We start from the raw sequence: 22,874 nt of genomic DNA on the forward strand, positions 1-22,874 counted from the left end.
AAATAATTCAAAGATATGCGATTTATCATCATAAAGCACCAAAACCCAGATTCCAAAACAGTTGGGACGCTGTGTAAAATGTCCACATCCAATCATTTGCAAACAAACTGTGTTTACCGACAACAGTGTGTTCCCGAGCCCATGTGCTAATATCCTTTATACGATCATGTGTTCACAAAGTGGTGCACCTCACTCCATCCTCGCTTGTGAACGACTGAGTCTTTCCAGGATGCCACATTCATACCCAATCATGATGCTATCACCTGTTACCAATGAACCTGTTTACCTGTGGAATGATCCAAACAGGTGTTTTTGGAGCATTCTGATCTAACATTGCTGCATCAAACTCAGAATAAGCAGATATTTACAAAAATCAATTAAGCTGATGAGGTTAAACATTAAATATATTGTCTTTGTCCTGTTTTCAATTGAGTATCTTTCAAAAAGGATGAGCAAATTATCACATTCTGTTTTATTAATGTTGTCTGCAGCGTGTTGACTTTTTTGGAATCAAGGTTGTAAGAAAACCAGCAAATATTTATGTTTTAGAAGCTGGACCCAGTGAATTTTTGCTCAAGGCTTTTTTTAGGCAATTAAAAGGCTGCCACAAATGATCATTTCATCATTTCATCATCTGCCTGTTATTTTCTCTGTTAATCATTTGCTTGATAAAATGCCAAAAATGTCTGACAAACAAAGAGCCCAAGGAGGCAAAATATTTAATTTACAGTGATATGAGACAGAGAAAAGTCGCAAATCAAGGGAACCCTGTGTGGTTTGCAGGTTCCAGCCTCATCTGACAATTTATGACACATTAATATTCAACCCTCAGTCATTTCGAACAATTCTGTCATTGCAGAGTGCATCTTGCATTCCGCGGGGCCTGTTTAGGTGTGCTGGTTAGAGGTGCTACTTGTCCCTCTAGTCCTTCAGATTATGTCAAGACAGATGATGCAGGCAAGATCGAAACAGTATCTCATCATGTTTTCTATTCTTTTAGAGCATTTGTCAAAAAATAGGTCTTTCATCACCTCGTAAGTCAATACCTGAGCCTCAGTAACAGCCAGCGGCGCTCTTCATGCCAGATGCTCATGAATGATAGGCAGAGGAGTAAATTAGTGATGGACACATTTATAGACCGGACTCTTGACCTTCCTGACTATGATGTATGTTTTTTGGCAACAGGAAGCGACCAGATATCAGGTGGGTGCCAACTTAAATCAGTGAGAATCATTTCACAATCCGGTTCCCTGTTATATCACTGGCTATCAGGGAGCACAAATAGACATACGCAGGATAATAAATGATAGAGGAAACTGATCCTGCAGCATGTTTGCTGCTGACAGGTTCCTTAATGGGATTGTAATCTTTTTTTCTTCTTTTACATGTGATATTAAGGCGCATCGCCTGTGGATAAATGGATTGGGCAAATCACACATGCTATCTTACATGAGGGTCTTAATTAGGCTCAACACAGAGCCTTTATACTACAATGAATAATGTAATTCCCTCTCCTAATTATGTCATATATGTAGAAATATATATATATAAACATAGTTATCTTTATTTTTCAACCAATGAGGTCTTGCAGGGTGAGACTTGGGGGTCTGGAAATGGCTCATGCTGTGTGTAGAGTACATGAAAGGATTAAAAAGCTCAGCATATTGCTGAAGGCCAGGCTACATTGAAATGAAGCTGCACAGTCGAGGGACACATCTGCTCACTGGCTAAATATAAAGTAGGGAAATAAAGAATCTCTCAATTACTCAGGCAAATTATTTATGAATTCAAAACTGCATGACATGAAACAAATTACGATCTTAGGGACATAAATTAAGTTCTGCGGACCATTGTATGTTTACTTTATTTCCTAGGAGATTTGCGTGGTTCCCTCAGGGTCAGCTGACTGCTACATACATACTGATGCCTCTTTCCTTTATTGATTATTCTGTTGATGATTTTGTTTTATGAACCGTTAAACCATTTAGCCAATAAAATGTATGAAAACAGCGAAAAACACCCATCACAACTTCCCAGAGGCCAACGTGTCGTCTTCAAAAAGTATTTTGCAAATATATCCAACTTACTGTGATATAAAACAGATAAAATGCTTGAACTGAAAGATTTAACACTTGAGTTAAACCATTTAAATAATTGATAATCACATAATTAGCAATTAAGAGTGTGCCGCTCGACCAGTAGTTTCAGCCCTACATTTGGTACATAACTTAACAAAAGGCTGTGTCGTGCTCAATTTCACGACTGTCAAAGCAAACAGAAACTATGATGGCCACACCGCCTGTTCTGCGATCATAAGCAAAAACTGATGCGGGTTAATTGCTGCTCAGGGCTATTTTACTATTCACAGGTTGAATGAATTGTAAATGTACCAAGGAAACACAATAATGCAGTTTCCAGTACAAGACTGCATTCCATCAAGGTTGAGCTGCTACTGTGGCGTGCTCTCAAGGCAGCGGTGCTTAACGAATAAGCAGACTCTCCACATTAATCAAATGTGACCTAAAATTGTCCAGCCCTGCCTACCTATACGTCGTAAAGCATAGGAAATGCTGCTGGCCCTCGACAGAAATCCAGTATTGGAGGGATAAATGTTATCTCTGATGGTTTTGTCACTTGTGTGCTAAGCATTGTTCCGGTATAATAAATCATTATGTATAATCTAACCCCTTATTGCTTTTCTTAGGGCAGTTATCACCTACGTGAAGCTTTCAGTGCGTTGATCTGTGTTGCAGTCCTGAACCTCTAAATCAGATGGGCTGGTATATGAGGCGCATATAAATGAGAGTTGTGTCTTCTGTCTTCCCTACGAGAGTTTGGTGTGCATTCGCTTCATTAGCCATCAGTCTCCGCTAAGCCAGACTAATGGTTTTCTTGTTGCATGACAGTGACTTTGTGGCACAGACCAGCAATCTTTTTTCCGGCACTTTGAGAGAGATATCTACAGTTTCTTTGATTTGCGCGGCTCATACATCAGAGCACAATAAAAGCATATGGCGTCTCCTCTGTGAATGCAACATCTGGAGCAGTTTGTATGGATGGTCGACCAAACAGTTGCGATAAAAGCCCCACAGACACAGCGGGAGTGATCTATTTTTCTCTCTGCTGCCAGGCTCCGGGGCTGGATTGTAATGAAGATGTCCAGCCTTACGGTGACAAACTACGGGCTCTCCCAGCTGCCCTTCGGACAGAGCAATGGCTGGAAATGTTAAAAGATTGCTCTACTTCGAGGTAACAAACTGTTTTCTTTAAATATGCAAAAAATCTGCAAAATCCTGTTTCAGTTTTTATCTCTTACTTTGCATCAACTCACAGCTACTTTTCAATTTCTCTCTGGGATCTTGTCAAGTTTTTTGTGCATCATGTTCAGTACTGCACTCCTTTTTATGGTCAAAATAGGTCACTGAATAAAGCCACATGGCATTAAAAAAGTGAAATGGCGCTTCACTGAAAGTGTAACCCTTGAATATTTAGAACAACTCGTACAGTATGCTCACATATCGAGCTACAGGGTGATGCTGCGGGAGTGAAACAGCCCTTTGAATGTGTTAACATGCATAATTGATGTCAATGTGTACATTCATTGCTTCTAGTAATGCCTTAGGACAACCTATCCCCACTTGTACATTTCAAGACATTTAACTAGTCCGGATTTTTGAATGACCCGCTGGGATCAGCAGGAACAGCAGGCTATTGATTGCTTAAGTAGAGAAGAGAAAGTGTGGAGGAACTCTTTGAAGTGCAGCGTAGACATTGTTTCCAGATCTTGATTGATGCCAGCACGCTTCAGATCATGGTGACGCCGGGTGAAACTTTGTGACAGTCTCCTTTTTGATCCCGACTTCAGCACAGTATGAAAAGATTCAAACAAGTTGTCCCTGGCTCTCCCTCTCTCTTTCTCTCTCCCTGCCTGACATATTGACCAGACTTGACTGACACCATTTCACTCGGGCCTGACTTTCTGCCAATGTACCTCTGTCACTTAGCCAAACTGCTCTTTGATTTAGGACATAAGCAGAAATAAGGGGGAGGGGACATGTGTGCTAGGGCATAAAATCGTCAATGACATGTCAACGTCTTGCTCCTGTAGGAAGTGAGACCTCCAGTACATCAAACAGATTGCTCCTGACCTATGACCAGGGAATGGACCAGCTCACCTCGGCTCAGCTCAGCTCAATATGCTTGTATGAGCTTGAGGGAGCTGCCTGTGGGAAGTCTCATTTCTACATCTCAGTGGGCTTCTTAGACTAAAAAAAAAATAAAATAAAAAATAGCTGCACTGATCGTCTGTCACCTTGCAGCCTATAATGAGAAAAAACAAGCCACAGCAGTTTATAGCTAAAGAAGCAACATAAATTTTGTGAAACACTGGAGGGTTCAGGAGCTTTCTGCGAGGCTAATAAAACACACTGGACCAGCAGCAGCAGCAGCAGCAGCAGGCTGTGCTGAAATACTCCTCAGGTTTATCACAGATGGACGTTGCCTTGATGCTTTTTCCAAGAAGAAGCTGCGGATGAGCGATTTGTGAATAGTTCAGTGACGTCTGAGACATCAAATGGCCTATTTTTAAAGTAGAAATGTGGACGATTATTGGCATGCAGTGCAGAGAGAGTACTTTAAGGCTGCTGAATAGCAGCACCATGGAAGAAAAGAGGTCTGCTGCCACTGCACTGGCTGGAGGAACTGCGGGTGCTGCTTATACCTGCACTGAGGCAATGTAAAGGTTTCTGCAAGCCCGCATACTCCCTGCAAATCACACAATAATGAAACGGTGTTTAATCATGAGGCCCATCATAAGTGAACTGCTCAGCTCAGTGCACTCCTCCAATGTGACTATTAGAGGATGTGATGCTTTATTATCCATCGGATCATATAGCCGATTGGTACATAAATCTTGGTGCGCAGCATTAAGGCACATTACATCTCAAAAAAGTGCATTGTGAACGGATTAATGTTTCGTTTCATGGATGTTTGGCATAATAATTAACTACCTGCGTTCGTCATGCACTGTATTATGAGGCACTGTGAATGTAAAAGCGGAAAAAAAAAAGGTCTGTGAGCCTTACCTGATTTTCTAGTAACAGGTGGCGATGTCTTATTAGATCCCCTTGGACTCCAATCCCTCATGTGAAGGCTTTTCTTATTCTAATTTATGCAACGGTTGCTAAACATCTCTGCGAAATCACAATGTATCCCTTGTGGCAGCATCGCCCACACGGCATCCTGGTCCACTACTCTGTGGCGATGTGCAAAAACCGACAGAAAAACAGCCCGCACTCGCACAGAAAACCAGATCTGTCCATATTTCCTGGGCAGCGGCGGTTTCAGGGAATCCTCTCCGTCGACATCTCTGGCAGAGGGTCCGGTTTCACAGCTCCGCGTCCGTCTCTCCCTCGCATCGTGCTGCCAAAATGACTGAAGCTGGAAATCACATGCGGCTGGTTCAACGCGCGCGTCAATCGACTTCGTTTACCCAAGGCAGCCGCACAACTCTGGATCCATTAATATTACATGATTCTACTTTTTTGCTGTTTCCAGGGACGTCTGCTGCCCTCTCCAACATCACTCTCGCGTTAAAGACACACAAACACCCCACAAAGCGTTTTTCCTCCTTTTTCTGCCAATTACATTTGCGTGCACTGCGGTCCTGTGTGTGTGTGTGTGTGTGTGTGTGTGTGTGTGTGTGTGTGTGTGTGTGAATTCACTCGGGATTCATACCGAGGTTTGCCCGCTTACAGATGAGATCTGCGGCAAAAGACAAAAGGAAAAGGAATATTTGATTTGTTTCAACGCATAGCCCCGTGCTTCAAACTTGTTTTTTACATGAAAGAGCAGCGTGTGTCTGAATGTAGGTTACAACTTCCCTGAGCTCAAAAAATGGCATTATACAGAAGAAGAAGAAGAAGAAGAAGAAGAAGAAGAAGAAGAAGAAGAAGAAGAGAAAAAAAAAGGCACGGGTGGATTTTCTCAGCCTTGTAGTACAGTCAGGCTCTCATGACTCAGTCTGTGTTGTCAATGAACACACACACACACACACACACACACACACACACACACTGTACATATGTGCTCAGTCACTCAGTATTTGGACTCCTTCCCCCGGGCCCCTGGCGTGAGCAGCTGCGCGCGGCTGACCAGGTGCGCCTCATTCTCCATGCTGTCATCACGCCAGCTGAAGACTCCCGCTGTCTCCCCACATGATTCAAGTTGACTCTTTGACGTTTCATGCTGCGACCTGAACTGGGGAGCACGTGGGCAATCCAGATCAAGCTTCTTATTTTGAAAGGTTTGTTAATCAAGGGTCAAAACCTGCAGCTCTGGACCAGTATACTAAGTCCTGTTGGTCCTGCAGGCTAGCTGCTGGCTCTCAGGCACTCTCCACTGTGCAACAGCAATCTCTCAGTGTCCTCCACTGTGAGGCTTTCCATCCCCGTCCTCCCTAATGGCTTAGCTGTGATCCATTAGCAATCAAAGATAATTCAAACCAGGATTATGGCTCCTGTGTAGCCTTCAGGTCTCACTGGAGGCCTTGCAAGAGTGCTACATTTAACCTTCTTGTACCTTTTAACCAGTCTGACTTCCCTGTACCTGGCTAAGGGATGTACTGGTCCAATGCTGATATGCTGGATTCTGACACTGCTAAGTAGATCAAGTATTAGCCAACAATGTCAGCGTTCATGTCTTGTTTCTGCTACTTTTTACTGTAGCTTATTTATCCATGAATATTTGTTAGTGGTAAAAATATCAAATTTGAAATCGAGTTTTTGGCAGGCTTTTACCAATCATACCCCCGCACATATCTACTGTACAGTTTTATTTATTCTATTTAATTGCACCCTTAAAAATACAGCTATTTTAAAAGATATGATTATACTATTTTAGCCATGACTCAGTGCCTTTGCAGTCTTTCTATAGGGTGAGATGTACAGGTTTTAGATTAAGGAAAAGAGAGCACTATCATCAGATAGTTACTTGCTATTGGCACACTGACAAGGTATTAAAGATTTGCATCAGAAAAGAAAAAAGTAAGTTGCATCGGTGAATCTGTGAAAAACAAGTTTTCTCTATCAGCTTCTCACTATGAGCGACGGGGCTCTATATCACCAGAAATCATCTGCCACAGTTGGATAAGTTCTGGTTGTTTCAAGTGAGCTATTTTTGAGCTTCTATACCTGTTTTTTTAAGGGGGTGGGGCTCAGTTGAAATAGGTGATGTCACCTACTTCCATGCACCAATCAGAAATAAGCAATATTTGAATAAAAGTATGAGCTGCCAGCAAATCTGATCAAACCTGAGCCACACAGTCTCCATGAAGCAGGACTTTCTTTAAAACTGTTGTTTATCTATTCATGAATATTTATGTTACTGGCCGCTCTGACCTCCTGCACACAGCTACTGCACACTTTTATTTATTTATTCTATTTGCTTGCGCATTAGAAATACAAGTATAATAAGGGATATGCTATGCACACAAAGATATTCTCATAGATATCTCATAGACAGTCTGCAGCCTATATGTGCATAATAAACAAGCAAAAGCCTGTGCAGGAGGGGCAGGAAGCTAAAAGCTTACACAAAGAACGTTCCTAAAAAGCCGGGGCAAGATAAGGAGGACTACATGAAATAAAAATAATGAGAGCTGGAAAGGCAATTACAAAACCAAGAAAAAAGAGAAATATAAATATATAAGAATGACTGCTGATTCCTGTTGTTTATCAGTCAACACAGTAATGGGGATGTCACCAATGTTTCTTTTGAGATGCTTTTTCAAAGGAGATTATGAATGATTGACAGGGTGCAAGTTTGACTTCAACAAAATGCCATCCAGATGAAAATGGAAACGCACCGCTGGAGCACAAAAGAAAATGACAACGTAAAGACTGTCTCGAATGGTGTGTTCAGAAGCTGCTGCTGCTGCTGCTGCTGCTGTTGCTGTGTTATCCTTTTACCTGATGCTTGACCAGAAATCAAAAGCATGTTCATGCTTTAATTGAGCACATTTTTGCCGGTGTGACACAATGCAGGGCCCAGCATACACGGCTTCCTCTCTGTTAATTAATTTTGAACTCATAAACTCCAGCCTCCGCTTGTCAGAAATAGTGATATGATTTGAGTCGGTGCACCACGCTTTCACTCCTTCATTGCTGTCAGTGGAGCGGCATCCATATGCTCTGAATGTACAGAACAGCACTGAAGCATGAAAAACACAAGGGCCTTTATACATGGGCTGCTCCTCTTGGATATTTAGGTTGGTGGGTAATATTGGTTTCAAGGCATTATCCTTCTGAGGGTGCACAATGTTGTTCTGCTGGATCACCAGCATTCCTCATCCATCCCACTTGCCATACAGAACGCTGAATGTGTGACAGTAGCCGGCAGTTATTATGCACCGATAACCTTCCCTTCGCTTTATAATCCAAGCAGGCACAAAGGGAAACTATTCATGATCTGCAATTATGTTTTCTAGATAAGATAAGCAGTTCACAATTAACTTAAGGCTTGCCCCAGACATAAGGAGCTTTTCATATCTGCTGACCTAGCCAATCAAACCACTCCAGGAGCTGCTTTTCAATATCACCACTGCTGAGCCTTTGCCTTTGTGCGGTTCTCCTCTTCTGCCTTGTTACTTTTAGACGTTCAGCTCATGCGCCTGAAGAGCTGAGTTGAACACAAGGGGGCGTAGACTGCTAAGTTTGCCTGTCCTTGTCCAATTCAGCAACAGCAGCAGGGATAAATTTGATTATGGTGTCACGTCTGACCTTGAGAGGGAACTACACTTAAATTTACATTTCAAGGAGGAATGCCTTATTGCATTATTGGCAAGGAAACGTGTGGCTTTCTCCACACACGGCTGCATTAGGAACATCCATCCTTTGGCACAGCCACAGAGTGAAGATGTGAATGGCAGCATGCAGGCTGGTCCAGTTGATGCATCATGAAGTCCCAGATTTGTCTGCTCTATAGGTCTGGGTATATAAGAAAACGTGTGTGCATATATAGACAATAAGCCTTCAGTCAAGTCATTATCATCATCATTAGGAGGGCTGGCGTTGGTGGGAGTCTTCTCCAATTCAAATATGCCACCCATACAGGATAATCAAGACCCCAGAGGTTTGTAGCACAACAATCATCAGTGTCACCGTGCACACTCAGTGCAGTGATTGCATTAGCAATGGCATTTTAAATAATCCTGCCCGCCTCACCCTGCAGCTCTTTTTCTTTCTCTTTTCCTTGCACTTCACACTTTCATGAGGTACAGGAATATTAAAAAAAAAAAAAAAGGTTTTGCTGAGTTGCTTTGTGGCTGCTCTTCTTGTCACCCTGGGAAACTGTGTGATGCCACGTACACTTGCATCCTTGAAGCACACACAAGTGTAGCACAAGGCACCTGTCTAACAGGAGTGAATGGCACTAACCCAGCCCCTCGGGGGGTTACGCTCTCCTATAGGCTAACAGCGCATTTTGAAGGCTCCGTGGTCAAAGCGAGATTTAATTGGTTTGAACTCCCAGTATATGTAGATGGCAGCGGATGGCTCCTCCCATGCACCTGATGGGGAGTATTTACAGCTCTTTACAGCTACCCACTGCACTGTTTCCAAGAGCGCAGCGCTGCACAATGACACTCCACTGGACTTAAGCAATAAGGATTTCCGTCTTCACACAGTAAACTGACGCGCACCGCTACATTTTTCCAAGAGAGAGAGAAAAAAAAAGTTTTCCAAAAGTTGTCCACTTGTTTTCCAAGATGCCACGCTCTTTCCTGGTCAAGAAACACATAAACTCCGCAAAGAAGCCAAATTATAGTGAGCTGGAGAGCCCAACAGGTAAAGGAACTTCTTGACTTTGCGAACTTTTTACAAAGTTGCGTTTCTGACACGCAGTCGCGTTTGGCGAAACTTTGTGTTTGCTTTTGTAAATGTGCGCCCCTCAGCCAAGCGATGACAGGCAACGTGTGACCATTCATTTCATCTTGCTTTCTTTATTTTCAGTGTTCTTCACGCCGCACATCTACAGGGCCATTCCCCTGCCCGTCATCCCCCAGCCGGAGATCCTGAGCCCGGCAGCCTACAGCCCCATCACAGTGTGGACTACCAGCAACTTGCCGCTGTCTCCGCTTCCCAGTGACCTCTCCCCGATCTCTGGATACCCCTCATCGCTCTCCGACACCTCCTCTAAAGACCACAGCGGCTCGGAAAGCCCGAGGAGTGATGAAGACGAGCAGATGCTGCCCAAGCTGACAGACCCTCACGGGGTGGAGGCAGAGAAATTCCAATGTAGTTTGTGCAGCAAGTCCTACTCCACGTACTCTGGACTGCTCAAGCATAAACAGCTGCACTGCGACGCCCAAACGAGGAAATCCTTCAGTTGTAAATACTGCGAGAAGGAGTATGTGAGCCTGGGAGCTCTCAAAATGCACATCAGGACTCACACCTTGCCTTGTGTATGCAAAATATGCGGGAAAGCTTTCTCCAGACCGTGGCTGCTCCAAGGACACATCAGGACGCACACCGGTGAGTGAATAGGGGATAACAGAGGGCCCTCTGAGTGGAGAGGCTCAAGTGTTGTGGGTTTTTGCAGACGCAGACTAATTCTGTGAAACCTAGTACAAGATTCAGTTGCCTTTACAGCTACAGCAGACCCTGTCACACAGCTCACTACACTTTTGTGGTCAGGCTCAGAGGCCTATTGTTGAAAAGCTGAAAAATGTTACTTCCTCAAAGTTTGGTTTTAGTGGTGTGTTGGAAAGTAAAGTATAGTTTTTTCAGACAAATGTCATGTTACAATCAACCAGAGACAGAATCTACTCAGCAGAGTGCTGGTCTTTAAAACACTATGTTGCAACCAGCCAAAAACAACAGGCCAAGATGCCTCTGTAAAGCTACTGCATGTCTTTGCACTATCTCTGACAATGTCTTCTTTCTCCTCTCTCCTCCTGACAGGAGAGAAGCCATTCTCCTGCCCTCACTGCAACAGGGCTTTTGCAGACAGGTCCAATCTCAGGGCTCACCTACAGACCCATTCGGATGTGAAAAAATACCAATGTAAGAACTGCTCCAAAACCTTCTCCAGGATGTCTCTTCTGCACAAGCATGAGGAATCTGGTTGTTGTGTAGCACACTGAACTGGGATACTTCTCCACCACCAGAAAAAGAAACCCTTCTTTATTTTTCCAAGCCCAGGAGAACTGTCAGGGAATCACATCGAGGGGGTTTGTTCCCAAGACTTTTTTTTTTTTTTTTTCTACGAGCGGTCGATTTCATTTCAGAGTGAGAAATAGCTCTGTGCTCACGTGCTTCTCGTTTCAAGCAGTGTTTCTGTGATTGCAATCAGTGTCGAGCTTTGTCATACCATGTACTCACCTACCTGTGCTATTCATGCACTTTCCTGCATGTCTAGAATGTTTTATATGCCTTCACAATGTTATCTGCAGTGTTTGTACCAATGTCTCTCCAAGGCTGTTATGCAGTCCTCCACTTTTTTTATACGAACCACACAAACGATACCAAAAGGAGCATTATGAATGACAGTAGAAATACAACCAGAGGAATGCTGAAGCCATTGTTACTTAGGGAACAAGTGCAAACTTAGTTTTTAGGGTGAAATTATTATAACTTTTGCACAGCCATTAGAAACAGTTTGCCAGCACTCAAACAGCAAAGCAAATTTTCTCAAGTGCCTCAGTTTTACTTGGCAATAATATGTATGTTTCCTTTTATATTTTTATATATTGAATGTAAGCGTGACTGAGATGATTGTATATCAACAGTGAAAACTGTGATGCTGAATGATTTTGATATTTTCGTATTCTCATGACACTTTTGAAAATAAAGTTTCATGACATTTTGTATAATTTCTGGCATCCTTCAAGCTGCTTTTCATCTGTGAAGCCTTCTCGTCTGCTTTGGTGTGTGAGCGGCTCCTTCAGCAGGACTCGCTGATTGTCAGACGCTTCAAACGGAATAACTTGCACAAAAAGAAAATGATATTTAATCCGTCTTGCACCATCTTATGTTATGGAGATGTAAAAATGAGGAGAGAGGTGACTCAGCTCTGAATCAGGCCTGAACCTGTTCCCTGTGAACCTGTCCAGACATCAAACAATCTTGAAATTTAACACATACTAGCTATATTGATCTGCACTCACTTGTTATACCCTTTGAGGGCCCATGACGCTCTCTTTACCCAAGTGTGTGTAAAGTTTAAATGCGAGGGCGTTGCTCTTTTTAGAGAGTAATCCTAATTTTGAAACCCATGTCATCAATTTGAGGGAAAATGTGTTTTTTTAAACCTTCTACTCAATCACAACAATCACTGCAAGGGCACAGGGGCACTCAGATATCTAGATTTTAATATGTTTTCACAAAAAGCTCAAATTTGCATTTGCTTTGACAACCTCCTTGAATTTCTGGGATGCTTGCCATCAAGGATTAAATAGACTTCCTCCGGCTACATTTTGTTGTCTTTTACCATATGCTGTCTACTTGCAGCAGATAGAGATTAGAGCCCAAAAGTGCAATGCCTCAGGGGATACAGTCAAAGTTGAACTCTTTCTAACAAACCCCACAGTGTGTTCCCGTTTGCCCTAATGCCCAAAAGCTGCTGACCTGAAAGATGTGATCTGACAAATAGACACTTGTTTTTCTCGCTGCGAGGGGGCTGAACTCCCCTGTAGGTAGATTCTCTTCGCTGTGAGTCATCATCAAGCTATTCCAGGTGCTTGCCGCTACTCTTTGGATTGGACAGGGTGGCTCCAGGGCTCTTCCACAACCTCCCTGGAAAACAGGTGCAACCAGGAGGATACAAAGCCACAGCAACAGGTCCACAGATACTGTTAAACCTCGGCCGTGGCAGCAGGTCCTATTATTCAGATCATTTGCCTCATAAAAGGAAAGTGCCATCGAGAGGGCACTCTAAACTCTAATGCGGCTGAGATAGCGAAGTTGTTTGTTCTCAATATTCTTTGGAGAATCTGATATCTTTCATTCCATAGGCAGCACTTTATCGTGCTGGTGTCAGAGAGGAATAAAAACAATGAGTGCATGATGCCAATTAGCTCTATAATCTTGCAAGATTTCCCATTTTACAACAACAATTAACTGCATGACTGATTTCTCAGATAACAACAATGTGTTAAATGCTTTCCCCTCCAACATGAATATTTGATTTATCCATTGTGATGATAGTGGGAGGAGAAGGGGAGGAGAAGGAGCAGGAACTCATTTGTTTCAAAGCATATGGCTATTAGAGGATGTGTTAAAGAATGTGAGATCAAATATTTGTTAGGTGTGGAGACTGTTAATCGTCACACTGTTTTGTTTAAGTTGCCAGAGATGCCAAATGCAGGTAGATACCTTGTGGGTGTTTTTGTAATTAGATTGAAAAAAGGAGAATCTCTGTGCTGAAATATTGTGAGGGTAGAATATGATGTTTATTATAAGAGCCAAACTAGAATGCACATACCTGAGACCTGAATTAAGCCTTTTCATCATTTTCATTGCAAATAAAATCTGATTTTGCCACTTCCTACTTTACTTAGCTTACTAAGGTAAGTTTAGATTTCCTTTGTATATCCTAAATACTGCGATCAGCTGGCGACCTTAACTAGAATGAGCATATTTGAGGCCTCAATTCAATAATTCAGGAATTTAGGAGTTAAGGCTGCAACTAGCAATTAATTTTATGGTTGTGCTTGTCTATAAAATATAAGAAAATTGTGAAAGATGCCCGTAATAGTTTCCCTCAGTCCTAAAGCAATGTTTTCAAATCGCATATCTTGTTCAGTCATCAGTCCAAAACCCAAAGATATTTAGTTTACTTTAGCATCATGATAAAGAAAAGCATCACATTTGAAGCTGGATCCAGAGACTGTTTAGTCTTTTTCCTTGAAAAATACCTAAAATGATTAATCACTTATCAAAACAGTTCCAGATTAGTTTTCTCTCTGTGGGTTATTTGATGAATTGACTCATTTCTGCAGTCTTTTTGCTATAATGCCAAGATGTTTAGCTGTCATTTCATTTGGCTGCCCATCCTTTTGTTTTTCCCCATTTGTCACTATTAAAGCCTCATAATACCCTTTATTTTATCACGCACATTATATCACATGTAAAATAAATGTCCTCACTCTGCACATATAAGCGCTTAGGGCAACATAAAAACCCAGAGCAGCCTCAGAGAGCACTGTGTTAGATGTAAAGCAGGGCACAGCTCTCAGAAACCTGCTGACTTTATGGTGAATCAGGGAGTATGATTCCTTTATGACCATCAAGTGGAACAAATAAAGTTAAGGGTGTCCTCTGAGGGCTGATTGTCCTAGCTGGGAAGTGATCCTCAACCCTCCTCTCTAACCCCGCCACATCAGAAAGGAGATGATTGTGTATTCCCCTTTACTGCGACCGCCTGGAGGAATGTTTGTCTGTTTATTGAGCTCCCGCATCTTGTTAAAAACTATTCTCTTTCATTTCAGTTGTCTCCTCAAGTGACTGGATAGCTGCTTAGAATGGTGCTGCTTTTCAGCTGGAGGTGCATATTCTCTAGATAATACTGTTTGCCTCTAATTGTGTAGCGTCCTTTGCATCTGCACTCTATTTGTTGATAAATTGGATTCATGCAGATTGAGCGAGCATAATTTAATCGCCAGGGAAGATGAATCTGTTTGAAGTTTTGCTGTGTCTTACAGTCTTATGTATTTATCTCATTAAAATAAAAGGGTTAATGTAAAGGGTCAAAAACTGTTGTTGACTTTAAAGAAATTGTATTTTAGCTAGAAAAAAAACAAGAGATGAACATCTGTTTGATGTGCGGCGGGCTGCAGACGTGTGACCCTCCATGTAGGTCAGAAATGATTTTTGTCCTGTGTGTCATTATGAGCACTGAAGTGAAGAGTCCAGCAGAGACAGATGAGGCTGTGTTGTCTTAATCAATAGCTCTGTGGCCTCTTTTTTTTGCCTTCTTGTTGAGCAGAGGTCAGCAGTCTAAAGATCCTGTGATCATATTTGCCTGATTGTATTTCCTCTTTAATGTTCAACCCACTAAACCCATGATCACAGCTGTAAAAGATCATCTCTGTAAACAACACAGCCCTTTGTGGCCACAGATAATTTGACCGATTGAAAGTTATCCCTTTTCTAAAAAGTTTGAACAGTTGTGACAGATTAAATTTCTGCCTTTTAGCATTTAGAAGCAGTGGGCAAGCTATGTAATTGTTTACAGCATAGCACACAGAACACAATATATTGTAGCTGTAAGCAGAGACGAGGACATTTTTAAGTGCTTGTTAATGTACTAAACTGCCCCACAAGCGAGCATTAACAAGGCCTACAGATGAGACATTCTCTATTTAAAGTCCACAGTTCATAGTAACTGAATGTAGTCCTAGCTCTGTTTTGCTAGCAGGTGTCTGTTTACCATTGATCTTTAGGCCATGATAATAGTAAACAGCATTATTAGAAATTAGAAATCAACATAATCAACAATTACATACATTTTAATATGTGATGTAAAAGTAGCTTAGCTTCACATGAATTTCAAAAGCTGAAATGGCTTGACTGGTAGCATGGTAATTGCTACTCTGTTAAGCTAGTTAACTTTAGCAGGAGTTTAGCCGGGTTTTAATTTTCTCCATCATGACTGGATTTTCTCGAGCTACTGCCTCGTTAAAGTTATGTGGAACAATAAGCTGAAATACCAAGATAATCAAAATCATTCATGTACAAATGATAATTGGGGAAAAACTGTTTTAGCTAAGGTTAGCCATGACTCAGCAGCTAACTTTCTTTAGGCTAGTGTTTTGGTTTTGTAGGGCACAACTTCCCCCGTGAAGTGCCCTTACAAAGGGTATTAAAACATAGCCTGAATGTTTGACTATATAATACAACTAGCACAAAACATGTCCTTATATTTATATGAATATTAAATATGTATAGCAGTGAACTCCAATCAAGGCAATGAGATGTTGTTGAAAGCTCTGGACAAAATTATTGTGCTTTAATTGTGGCTGTTTATCATTTCTTGTGAAATTGTGATTTATTTTATTTGCGACTCAGTCATGTCTTTCCAATTTGAATTCAACATAACCCCTGAGCTTTGAGAGATATTCTCATAAGTAAGTATTCAATATGGTCTCAAAATATACAAGATAAGCTCTGTTTTGCATGAAGAGAGCTGGACAGACGTCATAGTTATCAAATAATATACCGACAACGACCTCTAAATGAATGTCAGTTTCACAAAGTGGTGCAGGAGACCAATAGTTTGATGTAAAGTTGCTGTCACAGTAAGAGGGGAAAGTCTGCTTTTAATTTGAATAATGATGATGTCTTGCTTTGAAAAGCGGATGGAACAAAATTCCTCATTTTTAATCTTTTTAAACCTCAGAGCTACCTCTGATACCATTGATCATCCAATTTAAATGTGAACACTGTAAGCACTGGCTGGTATTACCTGCCCTGCACTTGACTGATTCATCTCCCTCCACTCAAACTTTCATTTTTACCAGTGGAAACTCATCTTTTTTTTGAGTGAACATCATATCTGGAGTCCCTCATGGCTCAATTTTTGGACCAAACCTTTTTTCAAACACATCCTCCTCTGGGCAAATTCATTTGTAAAAACGTTTAATTTTGTTGCTATGATATGCTATAATACACACACACACACAGCATAACACACTAAACAAAGATGACATGGTAATTATACATCAGTCTGTTAGCATTGTTATGTAAGCATGTAAACATGCAGATATCAGCATTTAGCACAAAGCACTGAAATGCCTAAACAGGTTACAGCCTCAGAGCAACTAGTATGGCTGTAGACTTGAAAACAACAAATCTGAAGTAGTTCAGACTGGAAGGTTGAAATTTCACTCTTTGTCTTGGACGCCGTAGTTGTCAAAACAACCTTACCACAAGAGCCATGTCGCCGCTGCTCTGGAGCTTTAAATTTAACTGCACAGTTGTAAATTGTACATGCTGAAATTTCTATTTTTCTGCGCACTTTGAGGACTTCTCACCCATGTTGGCTTAAACGTCAAAATTCAAAGTGGCGACCTGGGAATGTGAACGGGTTGTTATACTGTGATCTTAAGCAGATAGAGCTTAATTTTCATTTTTATATGAACTGCAGAAGAAAAAATCAGGATAAACCAGGCTCATCCACACTCAAACAGATTAAAAGACCAGAACAGATTAAAAGTCTTTTATCTTCTATGTCGGCATTTACAGCCAAAGAAAATTTATTTTTTAAAAACCCTCTCCAAAGTGGATAAACTTGAAAAGCCTGGGTTCGCACTGTGGTGTCAACAGGGAAAAGCCATCTTTTAGAAACTTCAGTAGTTTTCTTTGCATATTATCTGGTGTTCAGATTGGGAAACTTTTGGAAACAAAATTTCAAGGTTAAATCTTTAGGGTAAACAAACTTGAATAATATATATTTTTGTTTTTCTTAACTGAAAACCATCATTTGTGTACCACCTGTTCTACTCCACTGTAAATAGATCATGTGGAGGTATTTCATTTCATTTCGTATTCACAACAAAAAGGATGTTTTGATATTTTATTTTCAGCAGCAGAGTTTTCAGAAACATTAAATATTAATATCTTCCTCATTTAGGAAGACAACACAAAACGTGGTATGCCTCTTTCAGAGGATGTTTTGACAGCCATCAGAAGTTACAAGTAAATTGATCCCACTGGAGCTTCCCATATACTGTCTGTGCTCACACAGGGTGGTAGCCTCCTCAGTAATTGGTTATCATAATGAATTTTAGGCACCAACAGTTCCTTTGTCTTTTACCAAATTAGAGAAAAGCCCACGCTATCAGTTAATGACAGAGATATAAGGGGATAAAAGTGAGAATTTAGTGACATAACAAGCTTCAGAACCACTAAATAATCAGAGATGGTAAATGTCTACTTTAATTACAGCACACATGGTTGTTTGCCCTCCAGGATCTTTAAGGTAACACCATCCAGCTTGTGTGTGCTACAGGCTGGACAGAAGCACCACATCCTCACACTGGATCTCCACTTTCAGTGGCGATTATACTATTTCGCAATCAATTCTGCTCTGAGCAACAAATTAGCAGGGGGGCAAGTCTATGCCAAATGCATATTTACCAGCTGTTTGGTTCCATTCGCAACTGTGGCTGCTTTCATTCACATCCTGATAAGGAGGAGAAATTACAAACCAGAATGCACCGGACTTTTAAAGACAAATAATCATCATGGAAATGGGATTTACTTTTTAATTGTACAGCTGTGTCCCAAGTCATTTATTCAAATTAATATCCTCACTTTGTTTGTTGCTGTGGGAAGCACTGTGCATCTTAATGTACTATTTTTTCAATCCATAACGTACTCTGAATATAGATAATGTTACAGGGCGCTTTTCATGACGTGCACTGATGAAGTGATGTGAGGAAAAAGCTATTATCCTTAATTGATTTCACTCTCCAAATCCATACCAATCAGTCAGTAGAAGACAGCTAAAGAACAGCAGATGAGGCTGAGGAACATTCATAAGACAATAAATAGACATTGACTGTGACTAAAAGACGGTAGCAGGTAAATGCAAGGAAGATTACAGTCCATTCACAATAAATGATTCTGATCACAGATTATCTCCAAGCAGCGGCAGTTGTGCACACTGGTGTATGTGAGAGTGTGAGTGTGAGATGATCCCTGAGAGGCCAGTAGACCGAGCCAGTGACCTAATTATGATGAATCAGGGCTGGGAAAAGCTGTCTGGCCACCAGCCTTTTCCAAGTGGTTTTACACTCCACAGCAACAGCATGAACAGCCTCAACAAAGCAGCAAAATATGACAAGGATGCTCCGAGCTCTACAGAGGCAGCATGTCTGTTGATTGACACACACTTTTGTGGACTTATTTGCTCGCTTGCTGGGAGTTAGATGAGATTGCTAACACTCTCGTGTCTGTATAGTATATTTAAGGCTACGGCCAGCAGCTGGTTAGCTTATCTTAGCATAAAGACTTGAAACAGCTAGCCTTGCTCTGCCCCAAAATAACAGTATTTGCTCAATAACACTTCTAACATTCAATGAATACACTATGTCTTGGGGGTTACATCCAGCAATATTTATTGGCCGGGTGCAGTGACTTCCTATTCCTGGACTAGCAACTTCTTGGTGGCAGGACTTCAGGATGTCACTGCTCCTGGCCAAAAAAATGTCCTTGATGCTAACTTATGAAATTTACAATGGCAAAGGGACATTAGGTTTAGGCACGAAGAGTGATGATTAGTTCAGATTAGGGTAAGAATATCAGGATAAACCAATCAGAGGCAAAGGTGGGTCATCCCTTTGCCATAGTTGAATTTGTAAATTTGCATCTTAAACATAACCCCCTGCAATACCACAACTTGATTCAATTCAATTCAATTCAATTTTATTTGTGTAGTGCCAAATCACAACAGAAGTTGTCTCAGGACACTTTTATATACTGATTTTGATATTGATATTGATATTGATTTTTGTACAGACTAAAGAAGCAAGATACTACATGTTGACCAGTGAGCCTTAGAAATGCTGGTGAGCAGATTTTTTACACTTTGTTCAGAGCAAGGTTATCAGTTTCCCCAGTGTAGACTCTTTATGCTAAGCTAAACTGCGGCTAAGCTGCCTTATACTTAAAAGACATACCTGAGAGTGGTATCAATCTTATCATCTAACTTAATATCTGATGTCGAGCTATTCTATTATGGCAGAAAACTGCACCTAAATTGTGTGAGCTTGTCCTAAAAATGTGCGTATCCTTGCAGAGTCCCAGGTACTGACATCAAAGAGCAGCTGTTCGGGGACACACACATTACTGCATGACCTCTCTTAACTTATGGGTAAATAGTGAAACAGAATACTCTGGGGGCTTGAGAAAGGCTCGCCCTGTAGTTTGGCATGACATTGGGCCTCCGAGTGGTATTAGGCGCCATCCACAGCACATTTAAGACTTGAATATGTTGCTTTGAGAAATTTCTTGGATTTCTTAGATGAATGTGTTGGCCCCAGACCATGACACAGTATGAAGTCAGTCTACAATATCCACTGAGACGCATTCTACAAAGAGCCACTGGCAGCCAGAGCATCGCTGGAGATAATTCTGGATTTTGTTTTCTTTCTGTCTGGTGGTTATCTGATCACCAGTCAAGGGAAAAGGTGAGTATGGAGCGCAAACAAAAGGTGCTTGAATAAACTAGCTCCCGGCCACATTATTCAGACTCTGGGTATTGTATTGTGCTGACAAGCCTCAACAGGACACGAACCTCCAGAGAAGCTTCTCTGGGGATGTGTAGGACTCCAATGCTCGACAAGGATCTGAGCAAATTAAAAAAAAAAAAAAGTTATGTAGGTAATCTGTATCTCAACTGCTGACAAATCACATCTGTTGTACCACATTAAATGCCACGATTAGTGAGCTAGAAACACCTGTAGGATGTTGCAATGCAGTACAGCAGCATTGTGGGAAATACCATTGCATATACTACTGCATATACAGACTACATTAGTTGTAGTTATGTTAAGAGCCTGTAATTATGTTGTTCTGGACTGCATTATATTTAAAGGCGTTCCCAATATTTTGTCCACTTCACCGTTGGGGCAAAACCTTTAGAAACACCCACAAAATAACGCTATCAGTCCAGCACCAGCACAAATGGTTTTTGACCTTTTGGGCTCTTTAAAATGAATGTGTGTTAACTTTGGATACCGCATCACATGGTACATATGTGAACAGGTTGTGAGCTAATCGACCAAAATACGAGTCTTCTCTCTAAGACTGGTTTATTTGAATATTTTCTATGGGCTTGAAGAAGTACAATCATGCAGCAATTCACTCGTAATAAGGTAAAGATGAGTCTGAAAAAGCCTGAAAGAAAAAGAGGTAGTTTGTTTTGTAGAAACGTGTTTGTTTTTTTTTCTACATTTCTGTCTGTTAATCACAACTTCATGCCTCTGATTTTGCAACCCCTGGTGGAGTCCAGGTTAGTAACCACTGCTTCAAATAACATATAGTCAATAAAAACAATACAATCTCTAATGGGCTGCAATTGTAGAAGAACAATAGATATGTCACATTTTTACCCGGCACTATTGGAGATGTTGGCTGATCTGACAGTAGGCTGGTTTGGTCTTGAGAAAAATCTCTTCATGGCTACGAGCCATAAAGATTGTGGGTATTCAAGAGGATGAATCTATCAAAGCCATCAGGCCAAAACTGATTTTTGAATGAGCCTTTGTTCCACATTAAGATATTAAAAAACTAAAAGCTCCATGAAATCAGCTGTGGATATCCATAGTCTCCAGAGAGTGAAGTCTGGATATGAAACATTGTCTACTGAAAGGACAAACCCATCACTCTAGAGCCTATGTGAGCACCTTTGGCCAAAATGCCAGCTTTTCACATGACATATCTAATCCCGGAAGATTTCTTGTGAAATTTCTGGTTCATAAAACCAGAACCCCTGATTGTAATCAAGTCTTGACCTGTTCTCATGTCGAAACAGTTGTATTTGTAAAATTCATAGGCATATCATCATTGGATTTACTGAACACTTTAAGTTTCACATTCCAGTTGAGTTACCCATTCAGTCTTTGTGCTTTATGCCCGCTGTTGTCAGCTTGATGAGCAAAGAAGAAAGGGCTTCAAACAGTCTGAAACAGAACCAAAGTTACAAAAAGGTTTATCACACAGAACACAATGAATTATTCTGCTGATGGACGTCCTTTATAGCTGTTTTCATTCAAAGAAAACTGCAGTCTGTTCTTGTTTTAACTGCCTTTCAGAAATCTTATGAGCAACTTACTAAAGCAGATTTGTAAATGAGTGTACTTCAACTATTGCAAGTTCTGCAAAGTAACAGCAGTCATAGTCTGATATTTTAGGGCCCTCGCTCACAAAATAATGAATCCAATGTGATGATACATTTCAGTGCATCACCATTCAATGCAGGCATTATGTATGCATCATGAAAGACCATCTGCATACAAAAACAAAATGGCAGAACATCATCCGTCATTTTAAAAAACTGCTTCAGTGTGACTTGTTTTGTTGGCTCGAATCGAGTTTCTCTGTGATCACTGGAACAGAATAGATAGAATAATGTTTACAACAGTATCCAGCAAAACTGTCCACGATGGACTGAAAACTCCTCTGGGACTGTTTTTTATTTATGGTGAACAGAACTTGCTATTGCTATTTCCCTGTTTTTCAAGAGGAGTCGGAAATATTTCTGCACTCTAAGATTTCAAACATAACCCACCAGGCAGCTGAGTACTTGAGCAGAGTGATTTTTTGCAATTATGAATCTTCTAAACACAGCATCAATATTACAATCCCCCTCCGAGAAAAAGATTGTTTGTCTTTCCAAGCTAGTAGTCACAGTTCTTTGCCATAAATATCTTCTGTCATTGGAGCATTCCTCTGCCTTCACCACAGCCTTTGAGTATTTTAAGATTGCCTGGTCTGCACCAGTGCTTTCATTCCAGTGGACTGATCACAGGAGACCTGATCCAGCTGTGTCATGAGTCGCAGAGAAAACTGCGGATGATAAGAAAGACATTGAGTGATGTGGGATAAGGCGTGACTTTAAAGGCAACAAGCAGCATTTGGATTGTATTAGGAGATATTACTAATGATGATCAGATTAACACTAATTTAGGCCTCTGTGATTGAAGTTACTCTAAAAAAAACCCTCTGGCGTGAGATCACTGATGATAGCGTCAATATGAGACATACCACTGAGCACAAGGATGGATGTGAATCAAGGGCCTCCGGGGGCATACACGTCATCATCCCACAACAGCAGTGTTAGTTGCCACAGACAGCTGGAATGTTCCACTGGGA

At 41.1% G+C, this 22,874-nt stretch overlaps 2 protein-coding genes across 2 annotated transcripts in view; one reads left to right on the plus strand and one right to left on the minus strand.

Annotated features, from left to right (window-relative positions):
- sntg1 (syntrophin, gamma 1) overlaps positions 1-5,658 on the minus strand; it is a 30,384-nt gene extending 24,726 nt beyond the window's left edge. The window contains exon 1 of the mRNA XM_070974452.1: positions 5,085-5,658. The gene's annotated coding sequence lies outside the window, so the exon portion shown is untranslated. The remainder of the gene's footprint in view (positions 1-5,084) is intronic.
- A 3,983-nt stretch (positions 5,659-9,641) lies between these two features.
- On the plus strand, positions 9,642-11,787 carry snai2 (snail family zinc finger 2). Its single transcript, XM_070974647.1, has 3 exons — positions 9,642-9,842; positions 10,008-10,529; positions 10,959-11,787. The coding sequence occupies exons 1-3, from the start codon at positions 9,764-9,766 to the stop codon at positions 11,138-11,140; spliced, it is 783 nt and encodes a 260-aa protein (XP_070830748.1). The 5' UTR covers positions 9,642-9,763; the 3' UTR covers positions 11,141-11,787.
- The last annotated feature ends 11,087 nt before the right edge of the window (positions 11,788-22,874 follow it).

Source organism: Chaetodon trifascialis, chromosome 11 (genome assembly GCF_039877785.1).
Source record: "Chaetodon trifascialis isolate fChaTrf1 chromosome 11, fChaTrf1.hap1, whole genome shotgun sequence".
Classification (NCBI taxonomy): domain Eukaryota; kingdom Metazoa; phylum Chordata; class Actinopteri; order Chaetodontiformes; family Chaetodontidae; genus Chaetodon; species Chaetodon trifascialis.